This window comes from Triplophysa dalaica, chromosome 8 (genome assembly GCF_015846415.1).
Source record: "Triplophysa dalaica isolate WHDGS20190420 chromosome 8, ASM1584641v1, whole genome shotgun sequence".
NCBI lineage: Eukaryota > Metazoa > Chordata > Actinopteri > Cypriniformes > Nemacheilidae > Triplophysa > Triplophysa dalaica.
In genome coordinates this window covers 2,774,453-2,798,500 of record NC_079549.1, presented here as the reverse complement: position 1 = coordinate 2,798,500, position 24,048 = coordinate 2,774,453, and the positions used below count along the sequence as shown (strand labels likewise).

Here is a 24,048-nt window from a genome sequence, read left to right as displayed (position 1 = left end):
GGTAACACATTTTTTAGTACAACATTTACTCAGTAACTCTTACTCAAAAGTCACTGACTGCAGCTGTAACGTGTCAGAGGAGAACTGGCTTTCCTGGCTGAGATTGGTTTCTCTCAAGGTTTTTTGTAAGTGATAATGGGTTTCTTGATCCTGTAGGCCTACTCTGTGAAACACATGTGTGGGTCGGTGTGTGCGTTTGTTGTGAAACAGCAGTGGACTGCAGCTGAATAAGCACTCAACACACTGCAGATGGTTTTGGTTTCCTTCATATTTGGGAGTACCTGTTGAGTGTTTTGGGTTTATGTCTTGGTTGAATAGGAGAGGTTTGAAACACATCAGTAAAGCGAACAGCTTTAAATGTCCACCATGAGAACATATTTCAAATGTTTATTTTTCATTTTCTTTTTAAAGTGTTCAGATTGAGTTGTGCTCAGGGCTGTTTCAGCAGTTTCTGTAATGACAGGGATACGTTTTGCTGCTTTTTCTTAGTTTCAGTGTTGGTGCAGTTTCTGTATGTTGAACAAACCCAATTGCCATTTACATTAAGTCATTTCGCAGACGCTTTTATCCAAAGCGACTTACAAAGTAGGGGAAAACAATGGAAGCAATAAGTGTAATTAGAATATCCGTTTTTGGGGTGCATAGGAAAGTAGAAAAGAAGTAGAAGACTGTACTAATAGTACAGATGTTGACGGAAGAGATGTGATTTACATGTTAGAATATAAAGCACATTTTTAGGTTACCCTCCACAGGAGTTGTTGTACGCTTACAACAACCGCAAACCTTCTGGACGTGAAAAGGCTGCATTGTGCAGGAAGAGATCGAGTGACCTTTTATTAGTCACAGTGAGATATAGGCACATGTGGAGACTTATGTTCATTTAACAAAGAAAAACTCGACCCCAGTGGATATAAAGAGGGGTCAAAGGGCTTCTGCAGCAGCTGTCGCTAAGACACGACTCCTGAACTGTAAGTCTCACCTGCTATTTCCTCCTGGCATTAATACAGCCAAACGTGACAACTGAGATGGTTAGTGTTTGATATCTGTCACCAACCAGCCTACAGAAATATCCGCCTCCATGACTCCAAGAGAGGATGTTTTCAGTGCTCTAAGAGAGGATGTTTTGGATGCATGCATGCCATCCATTGGCATTGAGCCGATCACAAATGTCATGTGGCCGATCCCTGCATATGAGACTTTGCTTTGACTGACTTTACTAAACAGACGTATCAGGGTATGTGGCATATCTGCATATCTCATGGCTATGATTATATAGTCGGGCAGCCATGGTAATTATAAAACTGGGACTGTTCAAATTGGCTGAGAGTTTTTCCACACTAACCACCACAGAGCGTCCAGACACTGACCACATGACCAAGCTTCTCTCAGAGGGGGTTTAGAGACACTAGTTTTATACCTCTAATGACTGTAATTAGACCACATGTCATTTCTGTGAGCTGTCATAGTGTTAGTATCACACATATAATTCCAGTGTGAGGTAACAACAGTGTGCTGGACTCGATATGGAATGATAAATAACTCGGTTATAAATTACAGACAGACACATGAATTCAGCCATTGATTGTTGTTTTATGTCTTCCATCTGTATCTACACTGCTCTGATTCATATATTATGATCACGGGTAAATGATAAATCTATTGAAACAAACAATGTTGTACAATTTGTTTCGTTCGTCTTCCCATGTATATATCTATCCATCCATTCATCCACCCACCTACCCACTCACTCACTCACTCACTCACTCACTTAACCACCCATTAATACATTCATTCATTCATCCATGCATTCATCCACCCATCCATCCATCCATCCATCCATCTATCCATCCATCAATCCATGCATATATTCATTCATTCATCCCTCCATTTCCATACATATATCCATCCATTGATATATCCACTCATTCATCCATTCATCTGCCTATTCATTAATTCATTCATCCATAGATCCAACCATCCATCCATGCATTCATTCATTCATCCATTCTTTTATCCACCCATTCATTCATTCATCCATCCATCCATCCATCAATGCATCAATCCAACCATCCATCCACCCACCCATTCATTGATTCATTCATTCATTTATCCACCCATTCAGTGATCCATCCATCCATCCATCCATCCATCCATGCATATATCATCCATCCATCCATTCATCCTACGATTCAGAGAGAGAGAGTTCTTCGTGGCATATTGAACTTAGACGGGCAATTAGCACAGTGCAATTACAACAAATAACCTGCCAGACCTTTCGTTTTAGCCAGACAGTGTCATCAAGGCCTCAGTGTTTGTGTTTGTCCAGAATCATGCATGGTACCTGAAACTGTGCAGCTTTTTGAGGAGATGTAAGCTTCTTTTTAACTCTTTCACCACCATTGACAAGTTATTGCGTCATAAATGACGCCAAAGACGAGTTATTACGGCAATTAGTGTTTGTACTGTTGTATAGCAGGTGGCGCTGTTACATATCTTTGGGAAAAAGTACAGAATCCCAGAACCTAGAACGTATATTTCTTATCGGTTTTAATGATTGTTCTGAGTGTAATCTGGGAATCTTTGACAAAAAACGTTATAAACAAAGTGTATTAATTTAATCAAAGTGATGCAATTTTTGAAGAAACTACCCACATCTAAGGAGTAATAAAAATAGAACAAATGAAGATAGAAGAATACGGTCTCCTTTGTTTAAAAGCAGAGACTCTTTTTTTCATTGGACATATTGTTTGTCCATATATTCTTTACAGAAAATGTACTGTGAGCCATTCAAATTTGGTGAAAATGTTAAAAAACGCTACCGTTGGCTGGCAACTTTTTTTTAAATACTGGCGGGGAAAGAGTTAAAACGGTTGTTGTGTAGATGTTAATTTAATAAAAAAAGTAGAATGACCTTCATTGAGGGAGCAACCAGAGACATATCTATCATAGAAAGAACTCAAACCTGATAGCAAATACCTACAAGAACACAAGAATCATTGTGTCAGAGAAATGTGCACAGACAAGCACAATCATATTGTCTCCCGAAAGTATAACTCTTTGGTTTAGTATGCATTGTACAATCCAATAGCCATTTTCTATCTCTCTCTTTCATTGTGTTAATGTATTTCAGTCTTTTGTTGGTCTCACATATGCATTAGGCTAATTCAGCTGCCAGGACAGGAAATAATCCAATCTATCAATACAACCAGTGCCCGTTTAATCTCTGTCTGAAAGCCTTTCTGCCGATGGGTGTTTTCAGACAGATCTGCCCATCCTTTTGTTTCTTCATTGATCTTGTTCTTTGACAAATGGCTAAATGGCTTTCTTTACCCAGCATTCATCATTGTCACGTGACCCCTGTGATATCCACCTGCAGTATCCCAGCATGCTTGCCTTATCGCCGCTGAGCTCGTGTACTTCGTGCTTTACAACGTTGAACCTGTTTATCTGTTTTCTTTTCTATGTTTATCTCGGTTTATCTGTTGTGTTTCTCTTTCCATCTTCCTGTGTATTCTGTCTATCCGTGCCCTCACATTTCCCTCCCCCCAGTTTCTCTGTAATAATTGTAAATTGTCCTATTTCATCTTGATTGGGTCTCTTAGCAACAGAGCTCCATCATTTATGTTGTTTCAATCAGAATCAGAGAGAGATGGAGAGAGAGACTGATTTTGTGTGTGTCCTGAATGGGTTTGACTCTGAAACTGTGTGTGTGTACACTACAGGTATGTCTTGGTGACACACAAACCCATTTCTAATGTGATTCAGCAAAGCCTTTCAAAGAAGGGGTTTATTTGAAGTTAATATGACATAAATGCTCCCTTAATCTGCACTTACATTTTTATCCCCTTCTTGAACGGACGGATTAACTCAAAAGTGACAATCCCGTCATCATTTAATCACACTGCTCTTTTACAATGTAAGGTTACATTTTAAATGCACAATGACTTACATTCCTCAGAGACTGTGGACATTTAGACAAGCCTGTCTCTACAGGGGGTCTGGGTAAACCAACCGTGTGTTTGACAAACCCTGGCAAACTTTATTTATTTACATAAATTTAAATGAAACCTGCCCAACAACATTCATGTGTTTTTCTTTATTGTTTTCGCACACCCTACGTTGTCTGGTAAGCTGCAGTTGTGCCTGCTGTGATGCTTAGGTACAACACACCTGCTTGTGTGATGTTGCTTTAACATTACACTGTATAGACGGTTTCATCTTAACAACATAAACAAACGTTATTGTGCACGCACACTTTTTTATCCTCAACGTAATGTCCGGTACACGTTCACGAACAATAGAGTGCACGTTGATTATTTCTGATAACAATCAAAAGGAAATGGAATTTCTAATGAAAAAAAAAAAGGGGGCGTGGCTTTCGTCTTTCTCTTCGATTTGATTGGATGTATAAAAACAGCCGTTGCATTATAAAATGTAACTGACCGCAGACTGACAGTTGAAGGGGAGGAGTTAACGGATGCTCCGCCCAAGCCGTCTAACACACGTCATTTAAGATGGATAGTCATTACAGAAAGGAAGTGCCTTTTCAGATTTTAACCAAAGATTATAAGGGCACACAAATTTTAATAAGAGAATGACCCACATTGATAGAACTATTTACATTAAACGCTGCAATATTTCATGAAAAAAAAATGCATTGTGAATTTAAATTTAACTGGGATTTTAAATGCGACCAACTACAGGAGCCATTCAACAAATTGTTTATTTAATTACGTAAATTAACATAAAACAAAATTCAACAAATCTTAGACAGAACGTGGTTTTTGCTGTTAGACGGGCCTCTTTTAAATTGTTTTCAGTTAGCAGGGAGCGTTTTGTGCACGTTTTTGGCGGAGCACTATGAGCGCCTGAAGTTGAAACATTTTGAAGTTTTACACATTAGATGTGCTTTAGATGAAGGTAGTTTGACGGGGTTGTAAGAGGTGGTGGGAATATTGCATTGCCATTTTCTTTTAGACCAAGTGCATTCTGGGTCCACGTTTTCTTTCTTTGGTATTTTGTGCATATACTGTAGGGCTTGTCATGGCTAAACCGTGTCTACACTGGATGTGATGTGACGTGAGCTAAGGGGGCTGGGGGGGCACGCTTCACCTGGTAAAGGATGGTTTTGTTTGGCAAATGTGTGCTCAAACTATCCAGACAACACTGGTCACAGCTGTGATCCACACACACGTATGCACCGGTTTGTTCTGGTCTCTTTGTTCGGACTTGCCTTCTATTGTTTTAATGAGAAGAGTTTTCAGTTGCCGATCCTCAGCCACACCCCTGACCCTCACACACGCCTTTTTCTTTCACATTTTTAAATAAGCATCATTTAGCGTTTATCCATTTACGAGAACTTTAACTGTCCTTTAGGAGACATTTGGTCTTCACAATGGAGGCTGAGTTAAGTGAAGATCAAAAGATCAAGAAACTGTTATTGTAGGATTGTATTTAGGTCAGATATTACATGTGTGTTGATTCGATGAACACTGTGTATTGAGCGTGTCTTTCACAGACTCACGTGAGCCCTTTAGGACTAGCAAGCTGTTATGCAAATGAGCTGTTACCGCGGTAATGAGTGACAGCGAGTGGCAGTGTTGTGGTCTGAATGTAAATGAGAAAAGTAATCAGTTTACATATAATGCCACCAGCTTGTTTTCTTCACTGTTTAAAGAGAATTAAATGGGGTCAGATTTAAATCCATTGGCTATTCAAAGCAGAAGGAAAACAGGCTCAATATTTAGGTCAGTGATCAACTGCATTGACATCGTATTTTTGTCAAGGGGTCATATGGCAGTTTTTCTGTGTCTTCGGTGTGTTATAAGTTGCCCATGCATGTATTAAACCTGTAACATTGCAAAAATGAAAGTATGTGTATCTTAAAGCGAATGCTCACTCAGTTCTGCCTGAAACGCCTCGTGCAACCACACTCCCACAAATCTTCGTCAGCTCGTGGTATGATTTGACTAAGACCGCCCAAAGGTATATGCAAGTAAGGTGGGCGTACCTCTACAATTAAAGAGGAACCTGATGTTCCAAATATGGTAAGAGGCGTTACATTTCCGTCACACGCTTGCAGAATTCGACCTATCCCTACGCACTGGTTTACTGGCCAATCATAGCACACCTCGAAATCAAGTTCCCTTTAGGACCCTGAATGGTAGCTAGTGCTTGATCAAAATGTTACTGCAATATCTTAAAGGGATAGTTCACCCTAATATTTTGAACAATTCTATCATCATTTATTTACCCTCATGTAACTTCATAACTGTATAAATGACTTTGTTCTGATGAGCACTGAGGAAGAATGTAAGCAATTTTCAGTTCTGGAACATCATTGACCTTTGACCATAGTAAGAAAAATTAAAATAGTAGTCGAACTCTTGTTTCGTTTGTTTTTCCTAAGTTCTTCAAAGTATCTCAATTTGTGTTCAACAGAACAAGAAATATACAATATATTTTTTCTTATGGTAGCGGATGAAGTTAAAATTACTTACAATCTCACAAATATCTTTCTTTATGTGTACCAGAACAAAGAATTTGATGCAGGTTTGAAACAACCAGAGGGGGAGCAAATGAAGGCAGAATTTTCATTTTTGGGTGAACTATCCCTTTAAGTAAAAAATGTTACTTTAATTCCACAATACTCCTTTTTATGAGCTTGTTTGAGGTGTTATAAACATGACAGTTTGACAAAATGACAAAATTTCCTCGTGTCAGTTTTTAATTTTGAATAATTTTCCCAGTGTGTATATCATTTGACCTAATTGAAATGTACAAATCTGCATTTTATCTTTGATCAGTTCTCGATTTCAGTTCTCAAATCAGCCAAAAAAGGGAAAGTAACTTTATATGAAATATAACCTATGAAATATTCTTCATGTGAAATGGTTATATTGAGAGATGTGTTTCTCAAATCTGTTCGCCGTCTTTCCATAGTGCAGTAGCCATAAAAAGCATTGTTCTCACTGACCGTACACATTTTTATATTATTAAGCCTAAAAAACATTTCTCTGTTTTTTTTACAGAGCCCTGTCCAATATTCCAATCTGCTCCACTACATTTCTGATATTCTGCTTGTGTTTGTCAGGAAGAGCATGCCTTTCTGATTTATTCTCATATCTGTGCTTGGAAAAGTTTCAGACCTTGAGTTGGAGATTTCACAGCCGGTGTGTGAAGTTTATCACTGAAGGTTTCCTGTAGTTCATTTTAGGAGGTGTCAAGCATGTTCCTTTCTGCTATTATTCACCCGCCCAATTAAAGGAAGGACACTGGCCTCATTTGTTCCTCTAGTGTTTACTCATTCTGCCCATCATGACTTTAAAAAGAAATATATAATATGGGGATTGTAGTGTGAAATATTTTTATTCTCCAGATTTCTCGAATGCCATTACAATAAAAACATCCTGAACAGTATGGTTTCAATGTGTTGAAATGAGAGGAAACCAACGGATGTGAGAAGGAAAACCTACATGAACATTTGTCTCTGACGGCATCCGTGCTAACCTAGTGCACCATGTTTATATAACTGAGGACTGTAATATATATCACAGAAATCTGTATACCGTTATTCAGATCCAAACTTTTAGCTTTTTAAACAAACAGCATGTATATTTCTCAAAACAATAATGTAACGAAACCGAAACTGAAAGCTTTTTGCATGGAGCTTAAATCAGTGTGCATTAGGAAAAGTGGTATAAAAATAAAACGTAATTAAATTGTTTCGTATCTAAACTGCAGTCTGCTAGTGTATGTGTGCGGATGAAATGCTTCCTGCTGGTCAAGAGACATCATTAAAGAAGTGATGATCTCTCCTCCCTCTCACTGATGGAGGGATGATGACAGATGAGGCATTCGTTTCACTGGCTGGAATGGGTAGACAAAAGCTCCATTAAAGACCTTTACAGAGAGTGAGTTTTTCTTTAGAGAAAATAAATCAATGCAAGAATGTTCTGTGAGTCTTGTGCAGAATATAATTAAAAAGTGTGTTGGGATGAGTTTGGTCTCATAGCTTGTCTAGAGTATGTAAAAAAGGAAATACAGTGTGATGATTTGTGATTTGTGATTACAAAACAAAACATCATTTTATGGTTAGTTTGTTTTTCATTGTTTTAATACTCTAAATATCAGCTTGCTATATAAATGCCTCTGTAAGTCTGTTGTGCTAAAAATTATCTGTCAGCCAGAGCGACTGTAAGATTACAGTTTTTCCCTGTAAAATTACAGGATATGAATTTTTTCAGTAATTTTACAGTTTTGTGTTGTTTTTAAAGGAATAAAAAGTAAAAAAAACTTGTCAAATACTGCCCCAGCTGCAGAAAATAAGCTTTAAATATTTGTTTTTCCCTTTACAATTTAGTTTTTCCAGTGAATTTGCGGTCTTTTCTTTAATTTTAAAGTTTTTTCCACCGTATTACAAGATACATGAAAAATCTGTAAAAAATGAAGAGTATTTGTTGTGTTCCAAAATGCAGAACCGGGTGTAATGTGTAACATAAAGTTCTTCTATTGTTATCGGGTCTTGAGAAGGTGGGTGTCCACGGCAATTGGAATAGGACAGAATTAGGCCTCTAGGCCCCTCTCTCTCTCACTCTCTCTCTCTCTCAATTTAATTTAGATTTTCAATTTAAGTGTTTTTTTTTGGCATGAGACACGTGCATGGACATTTGTGTTGCCAAAGCATCTGCAGCTGGGCAATAGTGCAAGTTTGTAAACAAACGAAAAGAAAGATAATTATAGTAATAAAATAAAATAAAATGTTTTAAAAGAGGTTTATAATATGTGAAAATACATAAAAACAGAAAGAGATTATAATTTAAACAAAGATTTACAAAAGCAAAATATAAATTTAAGTAACAGAATAAAGTAACATACAGTAATATAATGTTGAATACATATGTGGGAATCATCAGATTCATTGTTTTCTCTTTTGTTGTGATAGGGTGACACTATAGGGTGATCTAACACACAGAAGTCCTTTTGTTCTCCTAGACACAGCAGTTTCTCATCGTTTGACAGACTTACAAACGTCTGGTGTATGGACTTGCTTTCTCCATAAAACATTGTCTGTATATCCGTGTATTTTGTGCATTCTGTTAGGAGGTGGAGTTCAGTCATCACAGTGTTGACACAGTCTCTGGTCCTGTGGCAGCTCCTCTATCTCTCTGTCTCTCTCTCTCTCTCTCTCTCTCTCTCTCTCTCTCAAAGTGACTCAATCAGCTGTTGTGTTTTTCAGACTCATTCTTAGCACAGGTCTTGTTTAAGATGGAATGTTCTGGTTTAAGGCTCTCTAAGGAGATCTGTCAGCGCTGTAATGGAGTGACATTAGATTGGAGCTGCTGGATTTCTGCTGATCTCGTGCAGTTCATTTACTCTCGGCTTTCACAACATTTTTCTGTCTCACTGTCAGCTCATGTAAATCTGACCTCAGTAGAGATGATGGAGGGCTACACTACCCCCACAATAACACCACTGCTCCTCCCTATCTCTTTCTTTAAAAATGATCTTTATTATAGTCGCGATGGAGATTTTAAACAGAAACACTGTTCATGAAAACGGCCCATCGGGGAGGTTTATGGACGTTCTTTGGTTCTCTGTGTGTTGTCTTTATGTGTTTATACGAAAGTTGTCATGATCTCAGCAGGTCAGCTCAGTCCACACTGACTGTACAATGACTACAGTACATTTAGATTTAAATGAGGTTTATTGTGGTAAAATGAGGGCTGTCGGATATCGCAATTGAAACGTTTTGTAAGGAACACATAAATGAAAATCAAAACATTGTATTACTATTGATAATACAAGTCAATTCAGAACACATTTAAAACCCTAAGAATTAATTGTCGTAGTACTTGAGACCGGTCTAAAGACCATTTTTCCAGATCACGTCAGAAATAAGATCTACTACAAATACCTTTTTGTAATCACATCTTAGAATGCTGAACTTTGTTTTAATTTTGTCGACAGATTTCTTTTAGGACAATTCCATATTCATCTCTTACCCGCACAACAGTAAAATAAGAAATAAGTCAATGATTGCTTATAATTCTTTTAAAGTTTTACATCCAATCACATTAATGATGTTGACACACAAATCAGACAATGCATCTGCAATTTAGTGTAATTTCCACAGTTGTGGCCTTGGACGGTCTTGAGGAAAAATCCAGAGACCGAGTCTAAGGTACAGAAGAGTATTGCAACTTGGGGGATGGAAAGTTTTGGAACATGTATCAAACATCTAGAAAATCTTAGCATTGTGATGGCAAGAACCATACACTCTGAATTATCGGATCATGGTTGTAAAGAACGAATTCACGACTATATTGATATTCTGTATTTAAAAATCCTCGAAAAAAATGATGTCCAACCTGATCATTTGTCCTTAACACAAAACTCGTCCAGGACCTGCTCCTCAGTATGAAGTTTGAGATGCTTTGATGATGATGTGCTGATTTCATTCAGCATTTTCAATCATTCAACAAGAGAAATGAGCTGCGTACCCCCTGGCTTCTCATTTACAAGACTTTAATTCAAAGACTGTGTGTAATTTATCCTTGCGCTATAATGAGAAAGCTCTGTGTCATCACACTGAGATGGATGAGTTTCTGTGAATGAGATTGGCAGGACTTCTGTAATGTAGCGGCAGAATTTGCCAGGTCGGGGTCGACCGGGGTCTCAGCGTAACAAGCCTGTAATTAACAGAGACGAGAGCCAGCGAGAGACAACTGAGAGGAACAGAGGAAGAGACTAACATTTGTCACTGATGATTACAAAGTAGACAACAAACAAGCAAAATGTTGACTTTAACCATGGTTTGTGATTTTACCCAACAATACAGTGAGTGTTTGACCGATGTTCTAGACAGAGACGTAAAAACAGACAGATGTTTTCCACGAGCTAAAATACAAGTAGGAAGAAAGACAGTTTTCTTTGTTTATTTATTCATTTGGAAGATGCATCTTTATTTCTTCCACATGTCAAAGGACAGCGTAATATGATAATTTGTTTACAACACGATTCATCTCTTTATCATCAGCACTTTCTTATAAATGTCTCATCAAATTTGTTTTCAGTAGTTAAAGCAATAGTTTGTTCTGTGGTTCACAAAAGATACTTTTTTAAAAATTAGTTTTTTTATCTATACAATGGAAGTCAATTGGGGTCAGTATTGTTTGTTGTACAAACGTTCTTCAGAATATCTTTTTTTGCGTATTAAAATACACTTTTATGAATAAATATATATATCTTTTAATCACTAACTCTAAGTATGAGCGAAAGTGAATCCTTGTCTTTAAGAAAACGCTCTTATGTTCACGGTTTCCTGTGTGGCTTATAACTGACATTTCATATGTAGACTTCCTTCAGCGCCGTTCCATTGGTTTTTATATTGAGTTTGTTGTGTGTATTATAGTCTTCTTTAAATCTTAAGTACAGTGTTTTTTTTCACTGTCTCCTTTGTTTTATAAACAGTATATTTTAGATAATGGTTTTATATATTTCTGGTTTGTATCCTTATTTAATTATTATATTTTTATTTATTTGTAAATATTATTTTATTTTATTATTATTATTTTCTATATTAATATACTATTGATAAGCTGACTGTCTGCGTCATTCTACACATATAACAATAATAAAACGTCAATAAAAAAAAAATGAAGACACTGGAAGTTCAATAGTTCAAACTGTATGCCCAGATCCCGTTCAGGAAATACTGCCATGTTTTTCTTGCCTTGATGAATGTTTTCATGTTTTGTGTGAGTTCACCCTTACCTTTGTGTCAGACACAAAACCTCATCTCCATATGAACAGCTTGTGAGTGCATTTAAGGGTTTACTTAGCAGATGTTTCCAGCGTTTCCCAATAAATACATGCTGCAGATATCCAGTAGCGGAGACCCACCTGTCTGCTACAGTACTGGCAGACAATCACACACCACAGAGTCTCAGCGTGAACTGGCACGAAGCGTCAACTTTGATAAGTGTGATGCTCCGCTATACGTGAAACTACCCAGAACTCCGTCTGAACGTTTCGGAGCTCCACGTCTGGGTTAAATAAAGTCACACCTGCTGTCTTGTTGCAGTCATTTGACTCCCACGTTGTCTCCGGGGAGGGATAGGACTGTTGGAGAGATCAAGGAAGACTCTTCTGTCGCAGGGAAGTAGTGAACAAGTGTTTAGCCACCTGGCGGCTTTGGGTAATTGCTAGAACAGGTTCGGCGCTTGAACAGGGATGCTCTCAAGGCCAGGATGTTATGTTTGATGTTTTCATATGCTGTCAACAAGCATGACAGAGCGCTGTTTAAAAAACAGAAACTTACTTTTACTTGGGCTCTCTTTAAGGGTTTGGTCATCTAAAATGTGAATGTTTCAGTGCTCTTTCAGCATCTGTGATGTATAGGACAATGTACGTCTAGATAGCTGTGCATTAGAATAAACATTAAAGTCTCAGCGAATCGGAAGTTGCGATCGCTTTTTCTTCCTTATTTTGACGCATGAGAGATATAGTGGTCGTGGAATGCGTCTTTTGCTTCTATTTGATTGGATGTATAAAAACAGATGTTGCATTTTGAAATGGAACTTGGAGTAGACCGACAGTTGAAGGGGAGGACTTAACCGATGCTCCGCCCAAGCCGTCTAACATACGTCATTTAAGATGGATAGTCACTAAAGGGCGGAAGTGCATTTTCACATTTTAAATGAAGATTATGAGGGCATGTGAATTTTAAAAGGATAATGATGACCCTCATTGATACGCTATTTACAATAAACGCTGGAATACTTCATGGAAAAAATAAGCATTGTAATTTTTAATCACCGGGACTTTAAAATACATTTCTACTCTTAAACCAGGATCGCCCATCTTGAGAATCTATGACAGGTTAACATTAATGTCATACTGTAGATGAATGGGCTACGATCCCTAAAGTACACGTACCAACCTAGTGTATCTAATACTTCTTTAAGGTCTCACATCACTAGCTAGCTCTCTCTTGCATGAGCTCAACTTTAGAGTAAGAACTGCTCTCAGATCAGTGTCGAATCCTGTTTATCTGGCATCCGCCAGGCCAACAGATGGGTGACAGACTGAGCCTCATAGAGAGGAGAACACGTGTGTGCTGGAGGGAGAGTCATGACTGAGCCAGATACTGATCTCAGAGCAGGGCTGTCACAACAGGGCTTGATCTTCAGTATGGAGGAAAGAAACTGTGATTATTCAAACCCATGCACTGGATGATGTCACACACACACACTGAGGTTCAACTCATGGACTGATTGATGAGTAGGCTCTGATTTTATTATTTGTTTCGCTAAAAAACAAAAACGGGGTCCTATTTTGCCTATTTTTCAAAATCTTTATTATGTTTATGATGTGCAAAACAAAAGTTGTTTCCATTTTCAAACAGTGCTCTAAATATTACATATTTCACTTGTGTTTTACACTGTCATCTCGATTCTTCAAAACAGACTGTTGAGTTCCTGGTTCTATGAAGTCCTCAATGTACATTTTGGGATTCATGATGTAACTAACCTAGGGAAAGTATATTGTAATCCCGACGAGCCGTCTTTTGATGAACTTTGAGTGTTGCAACTTGGCAGAGTTACTGCTTACTTATAAAAAATAATTCCGGCAGTTTTACAAGGTGGCAAAGCAATGCTAAATGGCTACTCTAACTCCGCCCCTTAACCCAAAGTCACATGTAAAATAGGTATGAATTCATATCAGATTGCATTGATATTTATTTATTCATATGAAAGATATTGCGTAAACACATTTCCGTACACGAAAATCCATAACTTCTCACCTAATTCCCTCAACATCCTATTTTCAGATCAAAATGTAGCTCTCTTCTCAAAGCCATTCAAACACACAAGCCCTCAGAAACACTCTCACTAAAACATAGTCTTAAACACTGACGAGATCACTTCAAAACGTTTCTAAAACCTCTAATTGGGATTCAAGAATAATTTGACAGTTTAGTGTTTATAAGAATACACAACATCAAAGAGTGCAGGAGGAAAATGCAAGAATGAGCTTTAGGAAAAAATTCAAATAAAACATTACACTACTGTAAAGTAGATGAAGATGATCTTACAAGACAAGAATAGTTGAAAAACAAAGAACAATATGAACCGGTCATGCAACCTCAGCAAAATGTGGACGTTTTTGTGTGGGCTTTGTATAAGTGGATGTATTGTTCGAATGTGTTCATATATGTCAGAAAATGGTGAATTGTTTCATGGATTGTTTGTTGGCAATCGATCAAAACTGTAAAATACTTTGGATTGAAAGTCGTTCTAACTGGGGAAATTTGTGTCTTTGGCACAAATGAATAGATTACAGTTTGTGACAATGTCATGAATTCCCTTGAAACTGTGTTGTCAGAAGAAATAAAGTCATACAGATTTCTAATGTAAATGCTACAATATTTCATGGCTGAACTATCCTCAAGAATATTTACAGCAGAGCTAGTTTTTGCGTGTATGAAGCGTTTCGATTTTGAAGCTTTCCAGCAGCCCTCGAAGTGACCTCATCAGATGTTGCTCATGGATTTCTCAATTAGCTGTAGAACAATGATGCGTTGCCTGACCATATGTGATCGGATCAACAGAGACAGATGTTAATACCAGTAAAAGGGTCTCTGTGAAATCTGGAGGCAGTTATGTGTTTTCATCTGTAAATATGACTTCATTGACTTCTTGATTTTTCACCCATGTTCTCCGCTTTTATGCATTGACCTGATTTGTCCTGTGTTTATTTCTCTTCAGTATTACAAATTTTCTTTTATTCGTCTATTTTTAGCTCTCATTGCGTGTTGCGTTTTCTATTGTGTTTTTTCTAATTCTACTCTTTTGTTGAATGGTGTAGTGATGTACCGTTCAGGCTGAAACATTCAGAAGACCATCTTGTAACATGTTGCTGGCTCTGGCTTTACTCAGACAAGATCCCTGGTGTATTTTGTTGAGACTGAACGTGAGCAGTTTAAACACAAGGTTGCATGTATTGTCAACTTATTTCCCTAACACTGCTCATTTTCCTGGGCCTTTCCGTGTAATGTCACAGAATCCAAATGCTGTCAGTTAACTTGTAAAATTGATATGTTCTCGTAAAAACTACACTGTAAAAAACATAATTTTACAGAATAGTTCTGTTTTTTTGTAGTTGTTCACGTATAATGTAAAAACCAAAATTATAGAATTGTATTGTTGATTTTTTATGTATCTTTTAAAATGCGGTCAAAAAACAAAAACAGCTAATTTACAAGAAAAAACAGGAAAAAAATTCTGTGTTTTTTTACGGGACTTTATTTTATATTGAATCAGTCATTAAGTATCATGCTTCCAAACTGATTTTTCAGAATCAACTCAATACATCAATTATTTAAGAGTTGATCGGTCTGGACCGGCAGTCTTATTTCTTGACGAAACAGACTTTGACAGTCCCCCCGTGGTCTTAAATTATAAGTCTATCGCAGTATACTTTGAAATTTTTCAGTATACCACGAAGTGGGAGAATGAAAGGAGATGATTGACAGATTTTGAACGCTCCATTGCACTGTTACAGGCTGATTGACACCAGTGGGAAGAGGCATAGTGGGTGAAATGGATTTTGGCATTTTGATTTACACACTCGCACACACACACACAGGCTCAATTTAACCTTGCCCCATTTCCCATCTGAGATTTATCCTCCAGGGCAGTAAAGTGACGTGTCAGTGTGGGTAAATACACGCTCTGCCTCTTTTAGAAAATGTTCTGTATGTGTCCTCACTCTTCATTTGGTCAAGGCCCATTAACTCCACACAGCAGACGACTTCAGTATGACACAGGATGAATAACAATAGCTGTTGAGTTCATGCCTCAATGTCAGCTATATTTGGAGAGCTTCCTTCAATCTCATACAGGCGTCTGTTCTGAGATTGTTTAAGGTGCGTGCATAAAACAAGAGCTGGGTCTAATACTGCTGCATATCAGTTAAAGGGACAGTTCACCTAAAAATAAACGTTTACTCATCTTCAAGTTGTTCCAGATCTGTATAAATGTATTTGTTGTGATGAACACAGAGAAAGATGTTTGGACGAATGCTTATAAGCAAACAATGACTACCGTAGTGGGAAGAATTTGTTGAACTCGAAAGAAGATATTTTGAAGAATGCATGACAGCAATCAGTTCTTGGGGACCTTCGACAACGATTGTATTTTCCTACCGTGATAGTCAATGGGGTCCAGGATCTGTTTGGTTACAAGCGTTCATCCAAATATCTTTTTTCTCTGTGCAACCAAAAAATAATAATTATACAGGTTTGGAACAACTAGAGAGGGAGTAATGACACCCATTTTTGGGTGAACTGTCCCTTTAACTTTACACTAACAACTACTACACCTATAACATCTCATTCTGTTGAGCTTCAAAAGTGTATGCATTGATGTCTAGTGTTCCTAAAAGACTTTTTGTCCACTCTTGTGAGGTTTTATCCCTAGTTATACATGTTTTGCTTTATACTTATTTGCTTTCTACTCCCTAACAGTCTTTATGTTGGGTGTGAGCCCAACTTTTTAGATTGGCTCTCTGGGTTTGCATTGTAGAGATATGCTTCAGACCTTATTAAGAGCTGCAGGGTAGAGCAGTCTGTCTTCATTATCTCCAGTTCCTCTGAATCATCTCCTGTATCCTCCCTCATTATCTGCATCACAAACAAATGCCAGCAATTTAAAAAGGTGATGGAGAAAAATACGGTTGACACACAGTTTGTCTCACGTTCAGTTGAAATCAGTCAGCATTTTTCTGTTGAGCACTTTTGGTAAATAGATGTAGACTGTGGACAATGGCCCCAGTCTGAATGTTGTGCATTGGCAGTGATTTTGAGTAGTTTAGCGTGTGTGTATGAAACTTTAGAAATGGGGAGAAGTAATGACTAGTGACAGTAGCTCTGCGGATAACAAGCCTTCTCCCATCTGTCTGTTTCCCCCTTGGGATATCAGGTTCCCACAGGTAGCCGAAGGAAAAGCTAATGAGGAGACATCCAACATTAGCAGAGAATTCCTTCCGCTGTAGTGACAGAGCGATTCATGAAGCTACAGCGTCTCTAGAGGAATCCCAATAGATTCAGAGCGTTACGGAAACAGGACAGGAGGGAAAAAACGTTCTCTCAAATTATTCCTGGACTGTTCCATTTCAGTCTACATTGTGTGGTCGTTCTGTGGTGAATTTCTGTACCGTAGTGCAGAACATACCATAGTTTACCTTTAACATACCACGTAGCTTGACGTTAATTTGTGCTACATCTGATACCATCACTGTACCACCACAATGTATTTTGTAAGTGGTGTGGAAGCAGATACTGTAAAATGTGAGGTCATCGTACCCATGATTCCATTTAGAGAGCTGAGGGGAATATCGGTTGACTTGTTTGGAGTTTTTGGAGCAACAGCTGCTGTAAACTATTTGATTTTTTCAAGTATAATTCCCGTTTCCTCTTTCTTCTCTTCAGTGAGACAATCCAGATTCCCATACAACTACATCAGAATTAAGGCACGCACATGCATCGCTTTGAATGCGTTTTAAGATCCGTCCTGGGTGATCCAATTCACAGATTTGAAATGAAACATCAAGTGTTCTTTACTTTAGCCATGAATCTGAAATGCTTGCGGAGAGGAAATTAGGCTGTGGGCAAACAGAAGAGAAGAAAACAGAGAAGAAGAGATACAACTGGAGATGTTGTGTTCTGATAGAATCAGAGTATTCACTGGGGTGATTAATGAAGAATATATGGATTTCTCTTTCTCTCCTTTGCATACTTGCTAACAGATTCTCGGTTATCCATTTGAAGCTCACATGCAGAATGTGGTTATGTCATTTATAAATTGTCTCCTCACGGTCATAAAAGCTCTTTTCACCTCATATAATAATATCAGATCAGACTATCAAAGGCAGCGTGCTGCCGTACATCTTTTTCTTTGCATTAATAAATAATTAACTGTGATATATGTGCGTTTGTGGATGTACTGTATGTGTGTGTTTCCTGGCATGCACAGAGGAAGGTAACTGGTGTGTGTTTGTCCTTGTTCAGTCTAAATTGTGTGGAACGGCTTGTAGCGCTCTGTCTGTTGGGAATTATGGGATAGCCAGTAGTGTGTTTTTTCTTAGAGAGATTCTATTTGAACATCTTTTTAGCTCTGGAGGAGCTCTGAATTTTACACACACAAACTCACACATTAGTTTCTAGCCGAAACATACAGTACACTGTAAAAACCTTTAAAAAAATCAGAAATTTTCTTTCAGCTGTGGCAAAAAAATCCTGTAAAATTACACAAAAGTAGATGGCAAAGAAATCCTGTAAAAAAACAGACATTTTCTGGCTGCTGGGGCGGCAGAAATATTCCATAAAAAAATCCTGTAAAATTACACTTTCCCCCTGTTTTTCTTTGAATTTTGGGTATTTTTCTTTAATTTGACGGTTTTCAAACGTATTTAAAATTAGAATGTAAAAAAATACAGTAAAAAACGGCCAGAAATATACTGTAGAAATAAACAGTATTTTTCTGCAAATTAATTCTGTTTTTCTTGTAATTATGCGTTAATTTTCTGTAATTTGACAGTTTTTTATCGTATTTCAGAAATACTTGAAAAATGCTTAAAATTGAAACAGTGTAGGCTACATATAAATAGCTACAAAGGCTGATTAGCTGACTTAAATTTGACAAAACTGTAAATCATGTGTACTGTTTGTGTTTATAATGCACTGTTGTAATTCCAGTCTCTGATCAATTTCTATCCATCTGTATGTCAGAGGACTTGGTTACACATACACACACACACAAGCTTATGGCATCCTTCCACCCATAATCTTTGTACTCTCTTGTCAATATCCTACAAGCTCCTGATTGGACGGTAATAATTGCCCACCAATCAGAATGAATGACATAGTAGGGCTAGGAGCGATAGACTGTTCTGTAGAGCTTGTGCATGAAGGCATGTCGGTATACTTTAGTGAGGAGTTGTTTGTATTAGATTCATCATTCACTATATGGACATACCGGTGTGGAATGCTGTCTTCCTATCTCATCAGCAGAAGAGAGACGGGTACTTATACAGATCACACACTCCTGTCAGTCTGTGTCTGATGGTTTATGTATGTGTTTTGGTGGAGCTTATTTTGTGTCTATGCCTTTGTCGTTTCTTATCGTTCCCGTTTAAAGTGAAGATTTATAAAACTGTAGTTCCAGTCTTTGATTCTGTTCGGTCAATAGCTGTACTTTCTTCGTGAATAACTCACACTCAACGAGATATATTCGCAATAAAGCACAGTCTCCCGTAACTTATTGCTAACGAATGTTAACCTGCTTGATGTGCTGGTTTCTTCATGTTGGTGTGTTTGGGTGTGCGTTTCATGGCATTATAGTGGCTTGGTGTCTGTGGGTCGTGTTGGTGGTCTGGATGGCAGATTGATTCCTCTCTCGGCATGTAATTAACAACGTGACATCCATTCTTCATCCCACTTATAGACAGCGCTGTTCTTTTGCATGAGGCTTTTATTGTCAGATATTAAAAAGTGTTTGTCATAAAAGAATGAAGGTTAAATGTGAGATTGTGATGAGTGTGAAACTGTTTTTTAACATGCATGTGGTATAGTTTAAGGCATTCAGAGCGTGTGTGTTTTCATTGGCTGACAGATCGTCTGATAGCAGGAGAAAGTTATGTTGAAGCCTATGTTCTCAGTTCAGAGAGTGTAAGGCCGTTTGGCGCGTCTGCTTCGGTCCGAGACCTGAGTGTGATTGTTCCCATAGCCCCCCGCAGTGTTGGTTTGGTTTCACACTCAACTTGATTCTATCGAACCTTGGTGCGTTTGTGTCTTACATCATCAAAAATGTGCACGGTGCCTGACAGAAAACAGAACACGGGTCAATATATTATATTTAAAAAAATGTGGTGCTTTACTGTATATTTGTGTTTACTGTATACACATCGCATGCTCTGATTCCCCTTACAATGTGCAAATACAATGCAGGCTCACTCTTGCTCCAATCCATTCATCAGTACTATCATCTCTAACATGTGTTTTATTGAAGTAAATGCATTGTAATCGGTGAAAACTCATGCGTAGGACAACTTTCACAGTAGTGATTTTTCATGCAAACCGTGCCCCGTTCACAACTAAACTTCTACCCAAGTTTCTCTCTCTCTCTGTGTGTGTGTGCCTGAGGGTATGTTCTTCCTGATTTAATTTAATTTCATCAGTTTTTCATCAGTTTTCTTTGGATTCCGCACAGCCTTGGTAACCACCCAGTACACTATAGCAACAGCTTAGGAACACCCTAACAACCACTCACAATACCCTTACAACCACCATCCCTGGTTGATCATCTGTGCTGTATACTAACAGTGATGTTTGTTATAGAAAATCAATAATTTTTCAAAAGCATCTTGTTTTTATGACCTGTACATTTCTCTCTCTTTCTTTCCCTCTTTTATAAACACCCATCAATATATTTTAACATTCTGAAATCTCAAATCACAGTAAACGTTTGATAAATCCTACTAACATCCATTCATTACCACCACTACCAGGTGTCTCTAAATGAAGAATAAAACTAAGCTTTCTGTTAAATGAATGAAAATGGGGCCGTATGTAAAGATGTCACATTCATCACTGTTCCATTTATTTTCTTTGTTGTGCATTTAATGCCCTTTTTGACCTATTCTGAGCCACGAGACAATTGAATCCCCTATTACTCCCATAGATGCTTCTTGAACAAATGTATTTTGCATTTTCATCAAAATATGGATGAAACAGGTCCTTAAATACCAATCGTTATTTTTATTCAATTTTTTTTAAAATGGCGCAAAAATCACAGCTTTATGTGAAAGGAAATGTGAAAGGAAATAAAAACACTTTACAGTCGCTGACAGCTTCATTTACATTTTAATGAGGTGATGAATGTGAAAGAGCAGGCTGGAAAAGCATGCAACAGAGATTATTCATGTTATTCAAACCATAGATGGGCTGCTTTTATACTTCCTATAGCTGGATGGATGAAATGTTAATGTTATGAATATCTGGGAGGGGGGAGATACAGTCAAGTGCACTTCCCCTCTACCCTTCATAAATTCTCCATACTCCCTTATGGAGGACAGACAAGTTGAGCACTAAAGCAGGTCTTTCAAGTGAGACAGACTGGGCGTTCTTTGATGTGATGCTTTCTCTCATGTTACTGTAACGGGCTGCAGATCAGAACTGTCTGAGCTTCAGTCTTTCTGTAACTCAATCCAAATCCCTGCCTTCTGTGTGTCTTTATTTCCTCATTTAGTTTTCCATTATTTCTCCTGGCTCACCATCATTGGACTACATACTTATATAGTGTATTTGTAGACCAGTATTCAGGAAGTAGGACAATATCTTGAGTGTGATGTAGTATACTGTACTAGAGATAGGTGTGTAATACTATAATCTAATAATACATTCAGAACACACGGTGTAAATCTATTTCACCCCTGTTAGATTGTGATCATCTGCTAATTTACGTCCCCCTTTAGCCAGATGTCTCTCATCGTGCTGAAGCAGCTTCTTCGTTACCACGGCCCTTACGCTCTAATGCAGTTGTTCATTAGCAGAGCCGGTGTTTAATATGAAGGCTCAGCAGCATTGATTCACTTCTGTGAAGCTCCTGAGGGAGACCGCGAGTCCAACGTAGCAGTCCAGACGCTAATCCTGTAGAAGAGTGTTAATGAGTCTTCTCCTCATCCCTGTCTATCTCCGCTTCATGAGAGTCAGCTTAGTCCTGAGAGAGAGAGAGAGACAGCGAGAGGGATGTATATCACATCATGATACACAGAGGTAGATAGTTGAGAAGAAGACAGAAAAGGCCGTGGGTAAGATTTGATTGGTTTGAGGTTTTCTCTTTCATAATTCAGGAGAACTAATGGAGTCAGTTCTCAAAGTGTTTCTTCCATCCATATTATTTGAGGTAATCTCAGTGGTGATCTTTTTTACGGAGATCTGTATGAAAGATTATATTTGAGGGATTTTCTATATAACACGAATTTAATGTTTAAACGAATAGTTCACACCAAAAACGGTCCCCGTTGACAGTCATTTTTATTCCCACTGGGCAATTCAAAAGTTATGGAGGTGACATTTTGCATTATGGACGTGACATTAAAATGCTCAGAGAATCATATTGAACCATCTGTTTATATTTTACTGAACCCTTGTTGATAGAGTCTAAACATCAAAAAATGTCAGTCTATGAAACAAAATTATATTAAATAAAAGGGAAATAAACATGGGTTATGGATGTGACAAAAAAAGGATGTGGTTTTCGGAAGACGATAAACTTTGTAGGATTTCTGTCAAATAAAATGCACAATTCTGAAGCAATAATACCCAATGAATGTAGAAAGGTAGCTTATATATAGAAAATAAAATAGTTTGTTTATTTTCATATTTGAAATATGCCCATTTTTGTGGAATGTGAAGCGTTATGGATGTGACAATCCTGAAAATGGCACTTACCTGATGGACATTGGGACTATGAAAAATCATGCACTAAAAATAAAACAAATGCTTTACAATTTTGAAGAGAGATCCGCATGGGTATTTGGTCCACCAAATGTTGAAATCTGTGCTGTTACCAAAGTAAAAACCGCTTGTAAAAACATACTTTTTTCGTGGTAAGGTTGATATTTTCACGGAATTGCCCTACTATGATAGATCAATGGAGACCATTTTTTGGGTGAACTATTCCATTAAGGATCAGATGTGGAATGTGAGGGAATGTACTGTATGATCATGAGATTACAGATAAAATCATTTGAAGTCATCTCTCTTTTTCTCCATTTTTCAATCTCAGGGTCTTTCAGAAGCGAAAGCATTAAAGCGTCTGATGTTCTTCCTGTGCTGAGGGAGAAAATAGCATTTGTATCAGGTGAGTATGAGATCTATGAGATGCTTTCAGTGTTTGACAAGTAGACATAAAGTAACTCACAAACTCTGAATGTACCCGTTTAGAAAAGCAATGCTAAACGTGAGCAGGTTTTGCTAATTCGTGATAGATTCTACTATCTTGTTATTGATCCAAAAAGATACCGTAGTGTCTTGTCATCTTGTTCATACGCCCAAAACTGATTGATCTAACTATCTTGCAGACTTGGATGTCAGAGGGGAAGAACAGCAGGCAGGAAACGAAGTGACTTTATAATAAAATGAGCAAAGTTTATTGTAAAGAGAAAATGATAGTTGCGTTCAGATGCCCATTCTAACTCTGCCTAGAACTATGTCTAGAGTTCTCTCCATCTCTGTATAACTGTGTCCGACGTTGTCTGACTAGAAACACATTGAGGAGGTGTTATTATATATTATGGGAAATTACTGCTTCACAACATTGTCTTGTGACGTTATTATGAACCTTGAGAATGAGACCACTGCAAACTCATATCTACTTGTGAAGACGATACAAATGCAGCACCCGCCAGAATGTAGAATATAACAACGACGTGAATATAATCTATACAGTAACTAATAAAGTAAATTCACAGTCAAATAAAGAATAATTACACTACCTTCTAAATTGATGTATTGTAACTTTGTATACACAGCATAAGACTGTGGATCAGTGATGCTGAGAAATGTTCCAGAAGATTTGTAAACACAGTACTGGATCTGTCTGTTTAATTTTTGGCATGCATGTTATAAACTTCTTGTTCTCTGGGTTGTTCTCTTTTTGCAGGAGGTCGTGATAAAAGAGGCGGTCCCATCTTGACCTTCCCCGCTCGGAGTAACCATGACCGAATAAAACAGGAGGACCTGAGACGGCTCGTCACATACCTGTCCACTGTGCCCAGGTCAGCCTATGTTAAAGTGGCCCTAACACACGCGGTTACTGCCAATCTCATTTTAATCTTGAGTACCTATAGAGTAGTATTGCATAGGTCGTCTCTTCAAAGAGTATTTAGTTTGATCATATTTATAAAAGATAGATACAGCTGTACAATTACTTCCGAAATCATACGGCGTGTGCGGGGGGGAGGGGTAGGCTGAACTAAAGC

At 37.8% G+C, this 24,048-nt stretch overlaps 1 protein-coding gene across 4 annotated transcripts in view; it reads left to right on the top strand.

The window, feature by feature from the left end:
• Window positions 1-24,048, top strand: part of kalrna (kalirin RhoGEF kinase a) — a 127,616-nt gene that overhangs the window by 19,737 nt on the left and 83,831 nt on the right. For all 4 annotated transcript variants that reach the window (XM_056755745.1, XM_056755742.1, XM_056755743.1 and 1 more), the window contains exons 2-3: window positions 22,854-22,928; window positions 23,730-23,844. In XM_056755745.1, the coding sequence (XP_056611723.1) occupies window positions 22,854-22,928; window positions 23,730-23,844 (190 nt within the window). The remainder of the gene's footprint in view (window positions 1-22,853; window positions 22,929-23,729; window positions 23,845-24,048) is intronic.